Genomic DNA, 21,015 nt, shown 5'->3' with positions numbered 1-21,015 from the left:
CACTTCCGGCTCCGCCCGCGCTCCTGATTGGCCCTGGCGGCGGCCCGTCGCGTCGCGCTGCGGTCCCGTCGGAGCGACACGGCGCTCAGTGGGCGGCCGGAGAGGGAAGATGGACGCAGGTAAGGCCCTGCTGGGGCGTCAGGGACCCGCGGACGGCTCTCGTCTGGTCCTTCGGTCTCTCGGGATTCTTCCCGAGCGGCTTGAGCGCGGGGAGGCGGGTGGGCGGGGTGCGGCCCCGGCTGGAACGGGCAGGGGCGGCGTCCGTGCGGAGGCCGCTTCGGGTCTGACAGTCCTGTGTTTGCGGGTCTCGGCGCTTGTCCAGTTCGCCGCAGCGCCCAGGTGACCGCCCCGGCATGCCCAAGGCCGGCTCAGACGAGAAGGGGCAGCGCGGCCCGGGGGGTGGTAGGGAGGAGCTGGTCGACGCCAGGGACTCGGGCAGAGCTGGGTCCTGAAACGGCGGTCTTGGGAAGCTATTGCCTCCGCCCCACTAGCGTTATGAAGTGAAAAGTGTTTAACTTTTTGAAGTTAGGTTGGTAGGCTGGGGGCGGGAAACAATACTCTACACCGCACCTTGTTTTAGTTTTTATTCAGTAAACAATAGATGGCTTTTTCTGTGATGGAAGATAGAATGTGAAGACATCTTCTATCTTAACTTTTTGGTGTTCTAGTACAAAGTAGGGGTGTGTACACACGTACATACGTGAAATGCATGTATGTGGTGTTTCCGCCTAGCTCATCATGCTTCTGATCCTTAATTTTTGCTGACAAGGTATTTTGAGTCTTTGTCTAGTGGCCTGGAAAACATTTCTACCCCCGCGCTTTTTTTATCCCACGGCTGTTTTAACTTTTTAATTTCCGTGGGTAGTGAATTGCCTTCAAGTACTACCCTGCTCCCCCCCCCCCCCAGGAAGACTTTCATCTGGGTTAATTCCACCTGTCACATCGTTTCTGCTTCGTTTTTCTTTTCCTGCTAGCTGTAACATATTTACTTTAATCTCAGTTTGCAAAGTGTAAAGTAGATGCTTTTCAATGATTTGTGGCATTTTTCACTTAAACGTTGGGTGGTTGGAAGAAACATTAGCCCTGATTCATCCTGTTAACCACACGTATTTTTTGTGAAGTTTGTTTGAAAAATAAAAAGTATCAGATACTTTTGTCCCGTTTGCTGGGGCATGGGGTAGTGAAGGAATAGCATTATTTGTCTAGCCACTTTCTTTAATTTTTTCCACTTTCTTTTAAGTTATTACTGCTTGATACCAAGAGTCATTCGTGTGAGAGACTTGGTTAAGGTGGAAAACAGTTTAACGTCGGTCCTGTTATCTCGATGTGAAAATTGTCATGTTCAAGTTAGGAGTAGACACGTGATGATAGCATTTGGGTTTGAAGGCCTGTGTTGATGCTGATAAAAGCACGTGTGGCATTTGCAGGGTGTGGCGGGGTTTTCTTCTGACCGGACACATCTTCACAGGGGTGACTGATGGCTCTGCCCTGCCCCTCGCAGCTCTGCCCCTCAAGAGTCTGCCTTCCTTGGCCAAGTGTTAAGAGATTCCTGATTGTTTTCCTAGTTATCCATTCTGTAAACTACATTGGTTATTGTGCAGGAGGTCTGTGTGGGGCATTGTTCTAGACCCTGGGACTAGAGAGATGAATAAAATAGATGAAAGCCATGCCCTGCCTGACATTCCAGACGTGACACCAGCGGTACATGTTATGTGAAAGTGATGTGGGCCTGGCTAGGGTGGGGTTGAACTTGGAGCCAGCGTGCCCAGGGAAGGTCTCACTGCAGAGGTAAGTTTGACCAAGACCCAGAGCAGTGCAGAAGGAAGGGGGTGGTGTGCAAGGAGCAGTGAGCAGGCAGCGTGGCCAGGGTGCAGTGGGTGGTCCGGGAGAAGCAGGAGCTGGAGACAGAGAGGTGCCTTGGGTCCGAGCATGGGGCCTTGCCGGGTCATGGACTTGGGTGCATGTTTATGCTGAAGGAGATGGTGACCCGGTGGAAGGTTAGAGAGGAGGCGTAACGAGAATGGAGGTGTGTGTAGCAGCCTTGCTCTGGCTGCTCGGTTGAAAATGTGCTAAGGAGGGGCAGGGCAGCAGCAGGAGGCCAGCTAAGAGGCTGTTGGAGTGAGTCAGGGGAGCTGCTGGATGGCTGGGTCAGGCTTGGGAGAGGAGGCTGAGACAATAGGGTTGTGTATGGACTGATGAGGGGTGAGGGGTGTGGCTGGAGGGGAAGGAGTTAAGATGGTGCCATGATGTGTGGCCTGAGCTCAGAAATGGCATGGGAACACTTGGGGGTATCCTGCTTGGTGGGGAGCTGTTGGGAGCCAGTTCTGTGTGTGTTGACTGTGAGGTGCCTATCAGACATGCACATTGTGATGTCTGAGGAGCCCTGGGTCTATGGGCTGGAACTGAGGGAGTAGACCTGGCCTGGAGATTCAAGTGTGCAGAAGGCCACTTCGGGTGAGGCCACTGAGGGCCTGAGTATGGGAGGAAAGAGAAGGCCAGGGAGGAGTGGCCCGGGGCTTCTGGTGTGCAGAAGTTCGAAAGGCAGCAGGCAGACTGCAGGCTGCCTGTCTTCTCCCCCAACTTCCAGCACTGCCCATCAAAGCTCACTCCTGGTCCAAGGACCTGGCAGGCCCAGCACTTAAATGGCCATGCTCTCTGTTCCTTGGAGCCAGAGTGGCTCTTATGCTCACGTCTCTGGTGCGTCACGGTGCATCTTGTGTGTACGCAGTTGGTGGTTGGTGGTTGGAGGAGCAGAACTTGAGCGAACAACGTGCATGTTCCTGTCCTATAAGCACTTTGGTTGTAGAGATTGTGTACAGGACAAGCCTTGTCTGTTGGCACACGGTGTTGGTGAATGAGAAGTGCTGCTCAGGCTGCGCAGTTTAATGTGGAGGTCTGGCCCCTGTGTTCACTGAAGCAATGTTTTCTAGTCTCCTGGTGTCACTCAAGTTTGGGGTTCTGTCCCTTCTCTTCTCTCCCTTCTTCCCTTTTGCTTAAAGTTCAGAAGTCATCCACCAGCATCTTCATACAAAGTATTTGGGATTCTAAGGTTTTTATTTTTAGAGAGAAGGGAAGGGAGGGACAAAGGGAGAGAAACATCAGTGTGTGGTTGCCTCTCGCACGTCCCCTACTGGGGGGCCACAAACCAGGCACATGCCCTGACTGGGAATCGAACCAGCAACCCTTGGTGGGGTCTCGGGCCAGCACTTAGTCCACTGAGCCACACCAGCCAGGGCAGTATTTGGATTTTTAATAAAAGTTGCGTGCAAGCCTGTTATTCTAAACAAGTGTTTTCTGACCCTCACCAGTGTGGCTTAGTGGGTTGGATGATGTCCCACAAAGCAAAAGTTGGCCAGTTTGATTCCCAGTTAGAGCACACACCTGGGTTGCGGGTTCGGTCCCTAGTTGGGGCGTATGCAGGTGGCAACTGATCGATGTTTCTCTCTCATATCAAAGTTTCTCTCCCTCCCCTTCTTTCTAAGAATAAAGTAAAATCTTCAAAAAGGAAAAGAAGCATCTTCTAAAGAAAAGGGAGACCCCTTCTTTTGATTTTATTTACGAAGGCTGGCCCTTCAGAAGACAGAGGTGTTTGGGGGAAATACCCCTGATGTGTCACAGTGAGCTCTCAGAGGAACCCGGAGCTTCTCCCTGGGCAAGTGACCGTGTGATTGGGGCTGAAGGCAGAGAAGTCGGTTGCACTACATGAGTACAAGGACCCGTTTTTCCGTCAGATTAATAAAGTTAAGTTGAGATCTTTTCTAATGGAGTCAGCATGCTAATAAAAGGCTTTCTGCATCCTCTTCTGGGTGAGATCAGGACTATCCCAGGGAAGATGTGGAAGGTCAGGCGTCTAGCACTCCAGGGACCAGATGGGGGAGGTGCTTCTCAGAGGGCCTCCTTCCTACACCAGGTGATGCCTCTGCACCTGGCTTCTCCTGCATGTCGTCTCCTTTCAGATTCAGGTTGAGACTGGGAAGTCTAGACACTGGTGCTCTTTTCGAGGCTGGAGTCCCTGAACTCGGGAGATATGGTACTGCTTCATAAACAATGTGGCATTGTGTGGAAAGAGGGTGACATTATAATGTGACCGTGGACTGAAATGAGCAAGCCACCTCCGGGAGGCAGGCAGAGGCTGCTGGCCCATCTGAGAGCAGAGTTGCCACGAGGCCTGGTATGGTACACATGGGAGTGGCTCAAGACCACCGCTGGGTACTTGGTCCATTGCCAGAGCCTCACGCCCGTCCATGTTGCCCCCCTGCGAGTGGTCTTGAGCTTCACTCCCTGTGAGTGCCTGGTCTCCTGGCTGCTGTTTGGCTCCCACAGTAAAGAGTCTGAAGCCGCGCAGCCTGTAATTTTCTTAGTTTGGGAGGGACACTCAGTGACGTGTTAAAACTTCACAGAACACCTCTCGCTGCTGTCTCTCTGAAGTTGGCTTGGTTGCCTGTAAGTTTTGCTAATAAACTCAAGAAATATGCTTGCTTTGCATTTTGCCACTCTTGTGATAAAACCCCTCAACTTCAAAGCTGCCCAGGCCTTGTCACCTATCACCCCCCTTTCAGAATGAACCTTTCCCCTCTTTCTGGTCATTTTCTTCATGTGGGAAACTAGCTGTCTGAGCAGTGTCTCGGGGACCAGAGTGACACCGCCGACTCGCCAGTGGCATTGTGACCCTTGGATGTGTGCCACTGGCCACAGAGGAGCTATTTGCGTGAGAGCCCCGAGCTCGCCCATATTTTGGAGCCGTGTAGCCACTGCCTCTTGGGAGGATGTCCCAGCTCTAGCAGGGTGAGGGTCACAGTCGTTGGAGGTCAGACAGGTGTTGTCAGCATCCTCCTGGAGAGGGTACTGCGCATTGAGTCTGCCTGCCTCAGAAGGCGAGCTGGGCGGCGGCGGCTGAGGGTGTGGGGATGCTGTGGGGACAGTGTAGGCAGGGAGTGTCATCAGCTCCTTGAAAAGATGGGCTTGTCATTCATCCCAGCTCAGTTCCCACAGTCCCATGCAGAGACAGGCAAGCCTTATGTAGGAAGGCAGAAATAAGCTCAATGTCACGTTGTGCGTTTACGTCACATTGTTTGTTCCCATCACTGACCAGCCTGGTTGGCACTGACCATGGACACAGACACCAGACAGGCGAGTATGGAGCTGCGGGACCCAGACCTGCTGTCATGCTGGGGCCCTCTGGGCAGCAGGGGTTGCTCTGGAAGCACAGGATTCCTGGGACACTGAGAAGGCAGAGCTGGGTCTGGGTCCCTACAGCCTGAGGAATCCACGTCACACATGCAGCCTCTGGCTGAGGACCTGACGGGTCCACACACTGGTTTCCCGGCCCCGTGATGGAGGTTCTGTGGTGCGTTGGTTCAGGTTCTGGTAGAGCAAAGTACTTTCTTTTAAGCCTGTAGTTCTCACCCCTGTGATGCTGCTGACCTTGGAGCCCTTATGTCTCCGGCCTCCTGTGTGCTGCCTGGGGAGGGTCCCTGCCTGGCCGTGAGGTGAGGGCAGCCTGTTGTTTTCCCCATGGTATGGGTGAGGGGACGCCACCCCCAGAGGCACTGTGAGTGGCTCAGGAGCCTGCAGCCTGTGAGCGCCTGGCCGCCTGCTCTGCCTCTCCCTGGGGCTGTGCCCAGCACAGAAGGACCAGCAGGGTGCTGGCCGGCAACAGGCCCACCCCGCACAGCCCTGAGTCCCTTGTGGCATGGGCAGCCATGCCGCGTACCTGGTGAGACACGAGGCATTGAGGGAGCTCTGATTCTGGGGACTGACGGTCTCGTGGAGAAGAATAGGTGAGGAAAGCACAGGTGTGCTGCAGCCCCATTCATGGGTGTGTGCAGAAAGACGCCCGGAGGGACAGTCATTGCTGGGTGTGAGGCTGCAGGTTACTCCTTACCTTTCCCTTTTTTTCTTTTCTTTTTAAAAGAATAAGTAGCATATGCCATTTTTACCAAAAGGTGGAGCTATTGTCAAAAAGTAAATTGAGATCTGGGTCACCTGGCTGATGTGGCTCAGTGGATTGAGCGCGGGCTGCAAACCAAAGGGTCACGGGTTTGATTCCCAGTCAGGGCATGTACCTGGGCTGTGGGCCAGGTCCCCAGTAGGGAGTGCACAAGAGGCAACCACACACTGATGTTTCTTTCCATCTCTTTCCTCTTCCCTTCCCCTGATAAAACAAATAAAATCTTAAGAAAAAAATTTTAAAAAAGATCTGGGAGAAACTCATCCGGAGTCATCGGTTTCCCAAGTACCCTGTGAGGTTGCAGGTAAAGGATGTGGTGGCCAGGCCCTGTGGAGCTGGAGAGGCAGCAGGGGGCGCTGTGTGTCAGGGCTCTCTGCGGCGCTGCTGCAGGGGCGGGGCATCCGAAGCTTGCTTCCAGCACCTGCCTCGCAGGCTTGGGCGCTTGATGCAAGGCCCAGGTCCCTCAGCCAGGGATCTGTGGACAGGAGGGACCCTGGAAGTAAGGTGGGGCCCAGGTCTTGTCAGTGTGGTGGTCAGACCCCACGCTCTGCACACTTTTTGTGAAAGTGGGGTGCTGCTGGTGGAAGCTGTTGGCTGTGCCCGTCTGGTGGCCTCACCAAAGAGCAGGCACAGGCCTTGGCTCCAGGCCTCTTGGCATCCGGACCTTCAGGGGCCTATTCTCTCCATTTCTGAAGCCTAGTGCCCCGCCCAGGAGTTCGTGCCCTGCCCCCTACAGCTAATCTCTCCCTACCAAGAAATCTGCGGTGGCCTGGAGCCCCCAGTTGTCAGGGAGGGCTTGGGCTTTCTGCCTCTGAAGCATCTGCCTTCATCATGGCCCTGGGCCAGTGCTTTCTGGTGTGGTCTGGTGACCCTGGGAGGGCAGTGGAAGCCTCCCTCCCCCTACGCCAGTCCACCTCTGCCAGCCTGGCACCTGGCACCCAAGCTGAAGGTGTGGTTTTGTTTTACTTTAGTCCTTTAGATTTTAAACATTTTAGTTGTAAAGTGGGTGTTTAAATTAGGTGGCTTTGTTTTTTGCGTTTTTGTTTTTGTGTTTACTTTCTCCCCTGGGCTTGGCCGCTTGGCCCCAGGTGGTCTCACACCCTGGTTTCTGTGGGCACTGACTCTGGCTTGAGTCTCAAAGGCTCAGGTGGTGGGGAGGCGGGCCTGGCAGCCTCCTCTCCACACCTCCCTGGGCACTGCCAGGCCTGTGCATGTGCTCCGTCAGTTGCGATTGTTGGGTGACCCTGAGATGCGGAGTTCTACTTGGGTTTTTAATATAGCAATGCAATAAGTGATTGTGGTGCTATTTTATGAAATTATAAAAATTTGATCAATGTGTGTCTTTAATTTTAATAGCGACTCTGACCTATGACACACTCCGATTTGCCGAGTTTGAAGATTTCCCGGAGACCTCGGAGCCCGTCTGGATCCTGGGCAGGAAATACAGTGTTTTCACAGGTACCGGCGGTGCTGCAGCCGGCTGCACTCCAGTGCTCGGGCTCCCAAACCGTGTTGTGGTGGTAACAGTCGCTTGCTAAGTTTCTGTTACACGCGATGTGGTACTTGAGGCTGTGTGTACGTGTTTTCTTCTTTTAAACATTTTCTAGAAAAGGATGAAATCTTATCTGATGTGGCGTCTAGACTGTGGTTTACGTACAGGAAGAACTTCCCAGCCATCGGTAAGTCCTGTTTATTACAACGTGCGATGGAATAGGCATGTTTTGGAGGGAGGACGATAGATTGATGTGTAGATTGACTTGGGTGTGCCCAGTACTTGTCACTTTGTGTTTATGCTCCCGGCAACCCCGGGGAGGCAAGCTGGCGAGGCCCTGGCAGCGCTTCTTCAATCATAAGTCACCGTTCCACCCTGGGGCCTAAGACCAGGGTCAGGGGCCATGACTGGCAGTGACAGCATGGAAGATCGCGGCCATGAAGCGGCGAGGTGCTTCAGGGGCTCTCGGGTTATCATCCTATCGATGTGATTGAGTGTCGTAGGGTCAGGGTCATAGGTCCAGGGTGGCTGGAGGCCATAGCTCTCTGCCCATCATCTTATCCAGCATGTCCCACGCTGAGCTGTGGGAGAGCCGTTGGGCGGGGCAGGTGGCATTCAGGTTCTGTTAAAAGGGATTCTTCCTCATTGTGCCCAGAGGACAGACGTTGGGGACCCGCGTGGCCTGGCCTTTGCCAGTTAGAACACCTGAGACCAGAGGCTGGGTCCAGGAGGCTTCACCTCCTCCTCGCCTGGCCTCGATTCAGTTCCTCTGTTCTCCTGAAGTGAGGTGGGCATAAAACATCTCCAGTGCTTGGTGTTCGCAGCCATGAAATAAGGGAGACCAGACCAGTGTCCCCACAGGTAACTATTGAATTGTGCGATTTGTCAGGTGCTCTCTGCTCTGGTTGCACACCTTCTCTGAGGCTGCTCTGCTCGGCCCTGGGAATGGGGTGGAGTTGAGGTGTGCTGTGTGGTGCCAGCAGGGACGGCACTGTCCTGCAAGCCAGCTGTCTGGATGCAGGGAAGGAGGACCGGCTGCTGAGGAGCCCTGTGTTGTCTGACACGGTCGTGGGGGAGGGGATTCCCGGTTCTGCAGGCCAGTATAGTGTTTCCTCCCTTAGCCCCAGGACGTGGCTGGTTGGTGTCCCAGGTGGGGTGGGGGGTGACAGGCACCATGCTAAACACCTTCCCTGAGAGCTGGGCTGTGTCCTTGCGCGCATGGTGGGGCTCCCAGGCTCGAGGAGAGATGCGCCCCCAGGGTCCAGCCCCTGAGTCTGTTGGGTCACTACCAGCGAGCCCAGGCCTTGCTGCTGCTGAGGACATCAGGGCATTTCCTGTGTGTATGGGCCTGTGTCACTGTACACACACTCCCACGGGCCTAGTGTCAGAGTCTGTGTGCTGGTGAGTGAATGGGCCATGGACGAGCACCTTCACTGCTGACTTGAGCCCCAACCCCTCCCAGTGCTGACCCTGCACCATGGTCTCCATGCCCGATGACTCGCAGGAGCAGGGTCTGCTCATGGTTTCCAGACACCTTTTCAGGTGACTTGTTCACATGGCCCNCTGTGTCACTGTACACACACTCCCACGGGCCTAGTGTCAGAGTCTGTGTGCTGGTGAGTGAATGGGCCATGGACGAGCACCTTCACTGCTGACTTGAGCCCCAACCCCTCCCAGTGCTGACCCTGCACCATGGTCTCCGTGCCCGATGACTCGCAGGAGCAGGGTCTGCTCATGGTTTCCAGACACCTTTTCAGGTGACTTGTTCACATGGCCCAGTTGAGAGGGTCGTTGGGACATCTCAACTTCCAGCAGCAGGTCCTTAGCAGGACCGTGCGCTGGGAGGGGTGCGTGGCCGAGATGGCACTGACACCTGCTGCACAGGGTGACCAGCGTGGTCCGATCACTGCCACCCAACAGTGAGTCCACTCTCTCTGCCTCCACCACAGGGGGCACCGGCCCCACTTCGGACACGGGCTGGGGCTGCATGCTTCGCTGCGGACAGATGATCTTCGCCCAGGCCCTGCTGTGCCGGCACCTGGGCCGAGGTAAGTCACACTGGGAACAGTGGGATGAGGTGGGGTCAGACGGAGATGAGGGGTTGGACTTCTTCAGCGACCTGCTGGCCTTCAGCGATTTACAAGAGTGACTTTAAAGAATGCTGACACATTTGTCAGAAGTTCTTTTAAACCTCTGAAGCCACTGTTTTGCCTTCTGCATGGATTTGTGTTGGCATCTTTGGAATCCTGGGGAACCTGGATTTGAACCTGAGCCAGGTTCAAAGCAGCTGGGATACTTTCTGCATCCCAAGTGTTTCATAGTGCGCGGGCTGCTTTGTCACATTAGGCAAAATTGCACTTCTGCCCTGTCTCCGCTAGACTGGAGGTGGACGCAGCGGAAGAGGCAGCCGGACAACTATTTCCACGTTCTGAACGCATTCATCGACAGGAAGGACAGTTACTACTCCATCCACCAGATAGGTGGGTGGGGGCAGGGTGGCGGGTCTCAGATGTCCCGAGAGCTTTTCTGTGTTGAGGTGTGTGCAGCAGGAAGCCTGTCCCCACCAGGGGCCACAGGGTGGGCCCGACTGCTCATCCCAGCCTTGCTGCAAATCGGACTTGGGCAGGCAGTCAGACTGCTCCTTCGCTTAGGCAAATCCAGCTTGTGATGGGCATCCTGTTCCCAGTCGTGGGAGGGAGGAAAAAGACGGCTCTGAGTTCAGCGAGTCCTTTTACCTCTCAGCCCTGCTCGTCATTGAATGACTGGAGTCCTGGCTCGTGGTGCAGGACAGACCTTGAGGCCTCAAGTGTCTGTCTGGAGCAAACACCCTGGTGTCCATCAGTGCAGGCTGAGTTAGGCAGGCCTGTCTGGGCTTCCTGGGACCTGCTCCTCCTGCCACCAGGACCCACCTCTTCTGGGAGGTTGGGGAGGGTGTTGGGGTTGGGACATGTGTGTCACTAACCGGATCTGTTTCCTGCAGCGCAAATGGGAGTTGGTGAGGGCAAGTCCATTGGCCAGTGGTACGGGCCCAACACGGTTGCCCAGGTTCTCAAGTACGTGCGACCTCGTGCCCCCTCCCCCATCTCTGCGGGGACAAGGTTGGGTGGATGTGCTCAGGCCTGAGGCCTTTTCCTGCAGGGCCTCAGGAGGGTCCTCAGTGGTGGCCATTCATGTGGTCTTGCGAATCGGAATCTAGATTTCTTGTAGGATGAGTACCTTCACCCAGGGTGCGCCCATTGGCTGGAGCCATTGTTCTTTGTCGGTGGGCCCATCTGGCACTGCAGCTGGGTGGTCAACAGCTGGGGAGAGCTGCCCCCCTGCACTGTGGGGCTCTGCCCTGTCCTCCTCCCCCCTCCTCAAAAGCTCAGCTTCCTGCCTTGGCCTCCGTCACCTGCCTGCCTGCTCCCAGTCCCCACAGGATGCTCCTGCAGGCACCCTGAGGTGGCCTTCCTGGGACAGCCCTTCTCATCCATCCTTGTGGGTGGCTGCCTCTCCACCCAGCCGCCCTTGTCAGCTTTACTGGGGTCCTCCAGTACACTCCTCCTTTTACATGCCCCGCTTCCGGTGGGTCCCCAAGCCTGCCACTGGTTCTGCCCCCTTGCCCAGCCCCTGCATGACTCAGCATCCCCATGTGCCCTGTAGAGCCCGGGCCCAGCACTGCTTGCCTTGGAAGCGGGGCCTGTGTGCGTGTCCACCTGTGTGGTCTGTGTGAGGTCTTCTTGTCTTGCACCGCTACCTTCCTGCTTTCCTCCCCACTTCTGCCCAGAGCAGCTGCATCAAGGTCACTGTCAACCCTGTCATGTCTGGAGGCTGAGTTTCTGTCCCCACTCAGCCACCTGGGGCTCTTGGTAGGAGCTCTTGGCCCAGGCACGTGCTATCTTTGGAAACCTGGGCCACAGAGCCACGCTCCCCAGTCCTTTGTCCCTCCGGCCACCTTGCGTCTGTTGCCTTGCCCCCTTCCCAGGATTGGGTAGTCAGGGGTGTGGGCCTTGTGTTGGGCCTGTGGCCACTTCCCTTTGCACTGTCCACGCCCAGCTTTCTCAGTTGTTGGCTCCCTCTCAGCTCCCAGAGTCGTGAATCGGGGCTGACTTGTCACACCAAGACGCTCACGTAGTACCTTGAACATCCAAGGAGCTAGTCAACTTAAAAGGCAGAACCCAGAGCAGACTCTCCCACCTAGCCTGCTTGCTTCCCCCACAGTGGGGGTGGCCCCTCCTTCCCGGCAGGTAGGCCAGACACCGGGGTTGTGCCGGACTCTTCTGTCCCGACACAGCTGTGTGCTGTGTCCTCACTGACCATGTGTGCTCACTTCACTGTCCTTACCCAGGTCCAGGCCCCGTCCCTCACCTCTTTGATGGTCTCCCTTCTCTTTGCCATTCTGGGGGTATCTTTTCAAACAGCTTTGAAGTCAGCTACCCATCCCTCTTCCCCACATACCTAGGCTTCCCCAGTGATGGCAGGTTGGCAGTAGCTGTGGCCTGGCTGCCCTGCGTGCCTCCTGGCACGTGGTGCCTTGTGCCCTTTGCACGCACTGTGCCCGTTGCCTCAGCACCTTCCCGCATTGCCCTGGCTGTGCCCTGCCTGCCCCTGGTGTGTTCTCTGGGGCACTGACTACCTCACACAGTCACTGCTTTCTTGCTGCCTCCCCCCAGAATGTCAGCCTTCCCAAAGGCTCTGTCTCTCATGGGTCAGTGCGTCTCTGCTTGGCGCCTGGCCCTCAGCGTGGGCGGGAGGTGGCCAGGTGGCCCTGCAGGTGCTCTCCTGGTGTCCTGTCTGGCCTTCCCCCCAGGGGAGCTCTGTGTGGTCACTCCAACATTCCTCACTGTGTCCCTAGACCCAGCCACCTCCCCTATACCCCAGAAAAGCCCACAGGCTCCCACCCCTGTTATACTTCTGGTAGCAGAATCTGCCCTCCTTCCAGGGCCAGAATCCTGGAGCTGACAACTCCTCAGTCATTCACAACTGGGAACCTCAGCTCAGCGTGTCTGGGGGGAAGCGGGGCACAGAGTGAGGGGCTGGAGCTGGGCCTGCCTCTGTTGGGAAGCCTGTGGTCTCCAGCTTCACTCGCGCTCTGGTTCCCACTTCTATCTGCCTTTAGGTTGCAATGCCACCAGGAGACTGCTGTGCAGAGACTCCACTCTGCGGAGGACACTGGGGGTCCTGGGAGAAGCACTGGGCCCAAGGGGAGGGACAGGTTCCAGCCTCGGCTTTATTCCTGCCCGTGGCACTGATGTCTCTTGAGTCCTGCAGAGCAGAACCCCCTGTGCCCCGTGAACACTCATTTGCGTGTCCTCCCCCTTTCTGGCAGGAAACTCGCTGTCTTCGACACGTGGAGTGCCCTGGCCGTCCACGTAGCCATGGACAACACAGTGGTGATGGAAGACATCAGTAAGTGCCGGAAAGCAGGGTCGGGGTGGACGGGACTCAGGGAGTGGCCACTGAGCACTCCCCTTGACCAGGTTCCCAGGGCCTTGCCCGGGAGGCCTGCCCAACAGCTGGGCACCCTGAGCAGAGGCCAGGGGGTCCCACCTTTCCTCACAGAGAGGACCAGGTGACGGGGAAGGGCCTGGGCTTGCTACAGAGCTGGGTTTCTTAGCACCCTCTGTGGTTTTGTACCTGCTGAGTTGCGTTCATGTGCATGGTGCACCGCTGAGGAAGGCAGGAACAACTTTCCCACGCCACCCTCTCAGGCCGAGGGGCAGCACAGAGCAGGGACGCAGCTCTGCCCCTTTCTGGAAGGATCCCCTGGAAACCTGAAGGAATTGGGCGCATGGATGTTTAGAAGCAAGTGTTGCCCATGCGGCTGCTGGCGTAGAGCATGTCTGCGAGTGTGCGTGCTGGCGTACAGGGGTGTTGCTTCCCATTCCAGGGACACTGTCAGGATTGGGTAGTCAGGGGTGTGGCTTCTTAATAAGCAGCAGCCCTGGCTTCTGCGGACCTGAGGACTCTGGCAGAGCCCTCGCCCCTAACAGCTCGGGCTCCCCGGAGGGGTAAGCAGGGCTGTAACAGAAGGCTGTCTTTCTCCTACCTCTTCTCCTTCTGTTTCCTGAAATTCCTCTTGAAACATTGGAAAGTTCAGAAATGCAAAGAAGGGGGAAATCACTTGATTTTACTGTTCAGAAGTAGCCCGCATTGCCCTTCAGACAAACTTCCTTCCAGTGGGTTTTTCTCCCCCAAAACACACAGGACTGCGGCATTTTCTCCCGTCAGTGAGGATGTCACTGTATGTCACGGTCTGGCCACACAGCGCTCCGGCACACCGCAGTTTTCTTTCTCTCGCTGTCGGCAGTCCTCCGCCCTCTCCAGGGTCTAGTCCAATCTTGGCCTCAGACAGCTGGCTATCTGAGGCAGTGGCCAGGAAGGGGCAGGAGTCACGCAGCTTCCTGGAGCCTCTGTCCTTTGCCTCTGTCCCTCTCGGGTCTCTCCTGGGGTCTCAGTTGTCGAGATTGGCAGTGCTGGAACCAGGAGGAGACACGACCCTGTGCTTGTCTGAGGAACTCGTGGGTCTGGCTCTGGGGAGGGTCTGACCTGTATTTCTAATGGGCTCCCAATGTGTATGTGGTCAAGGGCCATGCTCAGGGCCCCCTCTCGCTGCCTCGTGCCCCCCACCCCCACCCCAGGCCAGAAGTTACGTGTACATGTCACAGGGATGTTGGAGGATACCCAGCACCCACATTCAGGAAGAGGAGCATCAGAACGTGACCAACGGGACAATGTAGTGAGGTGGGGGGTGAGCAGACAGGACTCTGAGCAGCTGGCACTGAGTGCTTCTGGCTGCAGGAGCCCTGGAGAGAAGGGCCCAGGCTACAGTGGAGATGGGCTGGCTACTTGTCCAGTGTGTGGCTCAGAGCCACTGGGCTGCAGGCTGGGGAGGGAGGCCCAGGGTCTGCAGAGCAGAAGGTGGAGAAACAGTGCCAGCTTCTGAGAGGAGCTCGCTGGGGTCACAGATTCCATCAAGCCCTTCTCCAGGGAAACGGCAGCTTCAATGTTCCCGTTCAGATGTTACAGGTAGCCTGCCAGGTGAGGGGACCCTGTGCACCCACCCACCCGTCATCCTCTGAGGGCCCACCAGGATGTCCACCACCAGCCCTGACAGCGCTGAGTGGGGGTCAAGTCAGCCCGTGTGAGCACAGCAGCTGGTAGGGGTCACTGGGTCCAGGGAGACATCACAGCCCGAAGAAGGTAGTCTGGCCGCGAGCACAGACCGAACTCCATTGTCAGCCAAAAAGGTGTGGGTGAAGAGCCCGATGGCAGGAGCAGAGCAGAACAGAGGCCGTTGTTGGGTGGACATGGGACGGCGACGGAGCAGAGCCGGAGGGGGGCTCGAGTCTGAAGAACCCCAAGTGTTAGCTATTGGGCATGCGTAAAACACGCGTGTTCCTGGTGACGTTGCCAAACTACAAAAATGAAGAGAAACTTCTGCGAACATCCAAGTGACAGTAGTGGTGATGACCTGCTCGCACAGGAAGGCTGTTCACTGGCTCTGCAGCTTCACCTTCCACCACCAAGCGCCAGAACATGCTCAGAATTCTGAGACCCGGGCTCAGGAGGTGAGGAAAGCGAACATACCGTTCAGTTGTCGTTGAAAGGAAAACCACGTCTAAATAAGTTAAAAGTGTTCAGGATGCCCTAGAGAGTTACAGACGGGTACTTGGGACAAGGGAGAGCCCATTTGTTGACAGCAGGACCACTGTGACATCACAGGCCGCCTGTGGGCTTGTGGGTTTCAGGAGGCGGCCCGGCACTGCCCATCTCGAGCCAACCCCCAAGGCTGGTGTGGTTCCCGAGAGACAAGGAAGACAGCAGGTTCTCGTGACACGGCCTCAAACTCAGGAAAGCCAAACCCATGCACACAGAGACCCTGGTGGATCAAATGGGGAAAAACTAAGAACCAAAGTAACAGAAGAGTTTAGTAGATGCGTGTCAGAGCCTAGATTCTGATGGCAGAACGTGCCTCTGTTAAAGTGCCCAGAGAACGTGTGTGTGAGCCAAATGCAGGGTAACCAGGGAACTGGATGCCTCGAAGTTTCACACCTTAGCTTTGGGGTCAGAGGAAGTCAGGCTAACAGACTGAATATCACATTTCGATGCCTCCTGAACTCAGGAGGAAAACCTGCACCTGCTCCGTGTCAGACGATGAAAGTGCGAGTGAAGGACATAAGCCAGCAGCTCCGAGTCAGGACAGTAGAGCGGACAGCAGAGACCCCAGGAGAGCTGCAGGGGCGACCTGCGTAAGGGGAGAGGTGGGGGCACTGATAGACTCCAGGCTGGCTCTTGGAGGCCACAGGTCACCGGGGAGTGGGAGGATGCGCAGAAGGCTGTGTTCAGAAGTTCAAGGGGAAGATGTGGACCCCGGTTCCGATGTGTGGGCTTCCCTGACACCACCACCCCGTTGACGCCAGCTACCTGAAGGTGGCGTCAGACCCCACAGGTCAAGGGCTCTGCCTGCAAAGTTGCACCCCTTCCCCCACTTCAGATGAAACCTGTGCTTTTGACCCAGTGCTATGAATTGGAGGTCCCCCCCTTGGACTGTGTGTCAGAGCAGCTCACAAACCCAAGAGAATCGAGCGAGATCACAGGTTTATTGTAAAGGATACAGCTCAGGGACTGCCAGACAGAGGAGCTGCCCTGCCCTGGCTCCTCTCTCCCAGGGTCTCCACGTGTCTACCCCTCACCCCAGGCTCCCTGGACCCCTTGTTTGGGTTCCTATCAGCTGCGTGACGCAGAGGTAACCGATGGAATCCTCGGCTGTTGGTTGGTCAGCTCCATCAGCTCCTCCCCAGGCGGGGTCAGGGTTCCTTGGCCCTGTCGCTCACACACGGGGCACCCGGGCGCCCCACAGGCTCTGCCAGCAGAGAGCAGCATCCCACACAGGGCCTCGGGGACGCCTGCGTGGGGGGGGTGCAGTTGGGGAATGGTTCGCAGTTTTCTTTTGAACCTCTGCCCTAAAATGTCACACAGTGTGCTTGAGTGTGACATTGTTACAGAATTTTGTAATAAAAGAGTTTGTAATAAAAAGGGGTGGTACTTGTTACTTTTCAGATCCTGCGTGTTTCTTATAAATCACAATATCACAGAAAGGTTAAATAGCCAGAGAATTTTTTTAAAACAGGGTGAGGCCTCGCTCCCAGTTCTTCCTTTTTCCAGCCACCCACCCAGCCTCAGCCTGGACTCCCCGCTGTAGGCGCTTGGTGCAAACCCGCAGCCGTGGTCCTGTGTCTCAGGCTGCGCCACTCCCACTGAACCTCGCACCTGGCACCTGGCACCTCCCTGCTGCCCTCTGGAACCTGCATGAGCCAGGCTTCTGTGGTCCCCTTTGACCCAGAAGTTCCATTTTGTTTCCCGGGTCCTTCCCAGTGTGGGTGCTTTTGAAGAGCCCGGGCCAGTGCAGTAGGATGTCCCACACCCCATCTCCCTTCCCCACTGTCACATACGGACCAAGCACCTTGACCGAGGGCAGGGCCTGGTGGCTGGTCCCAGTCTGCTGCAGCAGGCCGCTCCTAGTCCCCGGGGGCGCCAAGGCTCTGGCTCCTGGGGCTGCTGTGGGGGGGCTGCTGTGGGAGGTGTGCGCAGGGTCGCCTCGTGCAGCCCTTTGTCTTCGACTCATCCCTGGCGGGGGGCACCGCCCCTTCTGGGCACTGATGGACCCTGGCTCTTCCATTCTGTCCCTCCTCCACCCTGGCACTGCCCTTCCCTGTGGAGCCCGGCCCCTTTCGGGAGGAGTGGTGTTGAGAGGCCAGGCTGGTTGCCAGGTGTGCTCTTGCCACCAGCGTGTCTTTATTTCCTGCCACCAGTCCCCTGGTTCACGTGTGTGAAGGTCTCCCAGTGCTCTTAGAAGCAAGTTGCTTAAATGTTTAAAGGAGAAGTTATTCCTTGGTGTTCGTGCTCGGGGTAGGTCACAGGAGTTTGGGGACCTGGTTGGGGCCTTATCTGGCCAGGCCAGGGCCTGTGTGGCGCCTGTCGCGGGGGGAACCTCTCTGAGGTGCACGTGTGTTCTTGTACTGTTTTCTGTGTATGTATTGTTTCATATAAAGATGTTGAACATGCATAGGAAATGTTTGGTCTTTGTCCTCTGGGGGTGGCAGGGTTGGTCTCACGCTGTGTTTCCCTGTCGTGAGCACCTGTTGTTCATGTGCCCGGCTTGTGTGCCTGTTTCTCATGGGTGAGCTGGGGCTTGCTCCTGCTCAGCCCACGAGGTGCCTCTCCCTTTTCCAGGACGGTTGTGCAGGAGCAGCCTTCCCTGTGCAGGGGCCACTGCATTTCCAGCAGATTCCGAAGGGCACTGCAATGGCTTCCCTTTGCGGGCTGAGGTCAACAACAGGCTGTCACCGTGGAGACCCCTGGTGCTTCTCATCCCCCTGCGCCTGGGTCTCACGGACATCAACGAGGCCTATGTGGAGACGCTGAAGGTGAGTGTCCCCTCTTCTGTTACCTCACTAACTAACTAGCGAGGGGATTGAAATACTATTTTGCGGTAAAGCCCCCCGTGTCACCGTTGTGGCCCTGTCCTAAGCCTCTGACTGCCCCTCCTGTTGGCCCTGCGCCCTCCCCTAGCCTCCTGCCTCCGTTCGTTTTGCTCCGTGGAGTCAAACCAACCCCTGACCTCGGAGTGCAGGCCTCTCCTGCACACCTGTCTCCCCACTCCCAGGGCCGCCTCCTGCGTGGAGCTGAGCGCACAGCCCACGTTTCCTATCCCCCTTCCTGACCACTAGGCTTGAGGGGCCCCAGTTCAGGGGTGCAGGCCGCCCGCCCCCACATGCTCTGCAGCCCTCCCTCTCCCCCTCCCCCCAGGGCTGCTTTATGATGCCTCAGTCCCTGGGAGTGATCGGAGGGAAGCCCAACAGCGCCCACTACTTCATTGGCTACGTGGGTGAGTGGTGGGTGCGCGGTAGTGCCCCAGTGGCCAGAAGCCCAGGGAGGGAGAGTGGCCTTTGGGGTAGCCCCCCCTCCCTCACTTAAAGGCAGCGTGACCTAGTGCCAGCGTGTCCCAACTGGGCACAGGTGCCTCTGTACACCAGCCTTTTTCGCCCTACCTTCACCCTGCCGTGTTTCTCATCCTGGCTCATCCTGCCAGCTGGGTTGTGTCCGGTCCGAAGTGGCACCCCTGTGCACTCCCGCTCTGCTGATTGCTATGTCACCTGGCCCAGGTGAGGAGCTCATTTACCTGGACCCCCACACGACACAGCCAGTGGTGGAGTTCACCGACAGCTGCTCCATCCCAGATGAGAGCTTTCACTGCCAGCACCCCCCAAGCAGGATGAACATCGGGGAGCTTGACCCGTCCATCGCGGTGGTGCGTCCCCCACATTGTCCGTCTGTCCCTTGTTACCATGGGAGCTTGTGGGCATCTGGTCCTGGTATCCTTTGCTGTTGAGCTGGTCAAGGCCAAGTCTTGAACCCGCCATCCTGGCTCAGGGCCATAGCCTCCATTACCTGGAGCAGAGGGCTGAGCCACGAGTCCCTGATGGAGCCAGTGGAGATGGGTGGAGACTGGCGAAGTGAGGACGGTGGGACTGTCCTGGGTCCCTGCAGTGCCACTGGAAGTGGAAGCCCAGCCCTGAGGTTACTCCCCTGCTGTGGCCAAGTGTGGCCTGGTGCTCACCTGCGCTGCTGCCTGCTCACCACTGAGTTTCATTCCAGGGTTTTTTTTGTGAGACCGAGGACGACTTTGGTGACTGGTGTCAGCAAGTCAGAAAGGTTGGTAGTGGCTCCCTTGTCGGCCTGGACAGGATCTCCAGGTTATCACCTGTCCCTCCACGTGTCTCTCCACCAACATGCGGTGGCCCTCATGTGGTCGCTGCTTCTCCACGGTGATTAGAGGGCGTGGGGATGAACACTGTTTAGGAAGTTCAGGGTGTGTTTCCTAGTTCATCAGCCTTGGGGTGACGGGGAGGTGGGCAGTGGGGTTGCTCCCAGGGCGGCCTCCACATGGGGGACTGGCTGTGGACGGGCTTGGCCCAGGGCTGTGAGCCTCGCCTCCGCCTCATCAGCTTCTCCTGCTCACAGTGACCCTTGGGAGGGGTGGGCGGCTGCACCCCGTGGGCTGCCTCCCACAGCTGTGTGTTACTGACAGCTGTCGCTGCTTGGAGGTGCCCTGCCCATGTTTGAGCTGGTGGAGCAGCAGCCTTCCCACCTGGCCTGCCCCGATGTCCTGAACCTGTCCCTAGGTGAGTCTGTGGCCGCAGGACCACCTGTCAGGTGAACTTGACTGTTCTGCTCTCAGGTGTCGTCTGTGTGCTGCCTCTAGTCTCCTCTGCTTGCTCCCCCCACATCCTGTCCCCTTGCTTTTGATCTTTAAGATGTGTATGAACCCCAGGTGTGGACACCTGGTGATTTGTGTGTGCTATGTGGGACCAGGGACACTGCTGAGCATCCCCTTGTTCTGCCCCCTACACGTGGTCACCAGGCCCTATGCACAAGGATCTGGGCTCAGGTCCCCAGGTTCTGTGTGACCCAGAATGTGCCGGGCTTTTGTGGGAGCCGGTCCCGGTCTGGGTTCCTGTGGCCATGGGCGGGCTTTGCCGCCCACCACCACATGGCTCTGGGCTCAGGGGCCTCCTCGAATGGATCCTCCACTCCCTCCGTCGGAACAAGCACATGGCACTTGGAGAGTGGGGACTTGGCACTGAGGCTGTGAGCACGTCAGTCCCCTCCACCTGCTCAGGGAAGGCCCCTGTGAGGACCCAGGCGAGTCTGCCCTGGGGACGACGATGATGGAGCCCTCTGCTGTGGCTTCTCTCTTTGAAGAGCTTAAGGGGGACAATGCCAAAGCCTGCTGCTTGACCATCAAGCGGGGCCTTGGTGGGGGGGGGTTGTCATGGAGACCAGCATCCCATCAGACCTAGATGGCACAGGGCCAGCACTCCCCTTGGGATTAGAGGCCCTCGCCCTCAGCACGTTGGGTCCCCCTGGGCTCTGGCCAGAGGTGTGTCTGCTCCACCTCCTCTCGGTGAAAGAGCCTTAGTGAAGCACCTGGCTGGCTCAGACCTGGAGGCTACTCCCTCCACTGGGCAGCCTCATATCCCCTTGCCATCTGCCCCCTCTCCTCAGCCAGGGGCAGCGCCAGGGGCAGCCCTGGGGCCAGTGGGCCATCAGGTGTGGTTGGTGCACTCACAGCTACTTGCCTCACGCCACACCCAGAGCAACCCCATGTCTTTTTCTTCCAGATTCTTCTGATGTGGAGCGACTTGAAAGATTCTTTGACTCAGAAGACGAGGACTTTGAAATCCTGTCCCTTTGAAAACCCTAGAGTTGGGGGATGTCTCGACTGGTCCTTGCTGGAGGCACCTTCAAGAGCTCAGCCTAGCCTCTGGGTGCCCAGTGCCACCGCCTTGTATCCATCCTGCCCGCCGCCTGTGCCCACCGCCTCTGCCCTCGATGGGACTGCACTGTGCTCAAGACCTCACTGCAGGAGGGACTGCCTGGCCCAGGTGCTGCGGGCCCGGGAGAACAGGAGCCGCTGGGAGCAGTGAGTTGCTGGTCGCCGAGCATCCGCATCCCCTCCATCCTGCTTCCTGCAGCCTCGGTTCTGGGTTAGCTTTGGAATTAAAGTCCTGTTTGAAGTTACTCGACA

General features: G+C 57.0%; 1 protein-coding gene across 1 annotated transcript; it reads left to right on the top strand.

Moving 5' to 3' along the window:
* The first annotated feature begins 19 nt into the window (after positions 1-19).
* On the top strand, positions 20-21,008 carry ATG4B (autophagy related 4B cysteine peptidase). The gene is made up of 13 exons (XM_037069274.1): positions 20-119; positions 7,307-7,408; positions 7,558-7,629; positions 9,392-9,490; positions 9,821-9,922; positions 10,423-10,495; positions 12,751-12,830; positions 17,658-17,851; positions 18,234-18,312; positions 18,590-18,735; positions 19,083-19,139; positions 19,516-19,609; positions 20,609-21,008. Exons 1-13 carry the CDS (start codon positions 110-112, stop codon positions 20,680-20,682), a joined length of 1,182 nt encoding a protein of 393 aa, XP_036925169.1. The 5' UTR covers positions 20-109; the 3' UTR covers positions 20,683-21,008.
* Positions 21,009-21,015: the final 7 nt, after the last annotated feature.

Source organism: Sturnira hondurensis, unplaced genomic scaffold (genome assembly GCF_014824575.4).
Source record: "Sturnira hondurensis isolate 20B ecotype Veracruz unplaced genomic scaffold, ASM1482457v3 Scaffold0018493, whole genome shotgun sequence".
Lineage (NCBI taxonomy): Eukaryota > Metazoa > Chordata > Mammalia > Chiroptera > Phyllostomidae > Sturnira > Sturnira hondurensis.
The sequence above is the reverse complement of the archived record's forward strand: the minus strand, read 5'-3'. Positions and strand labels throughout refer to the sequence as shown.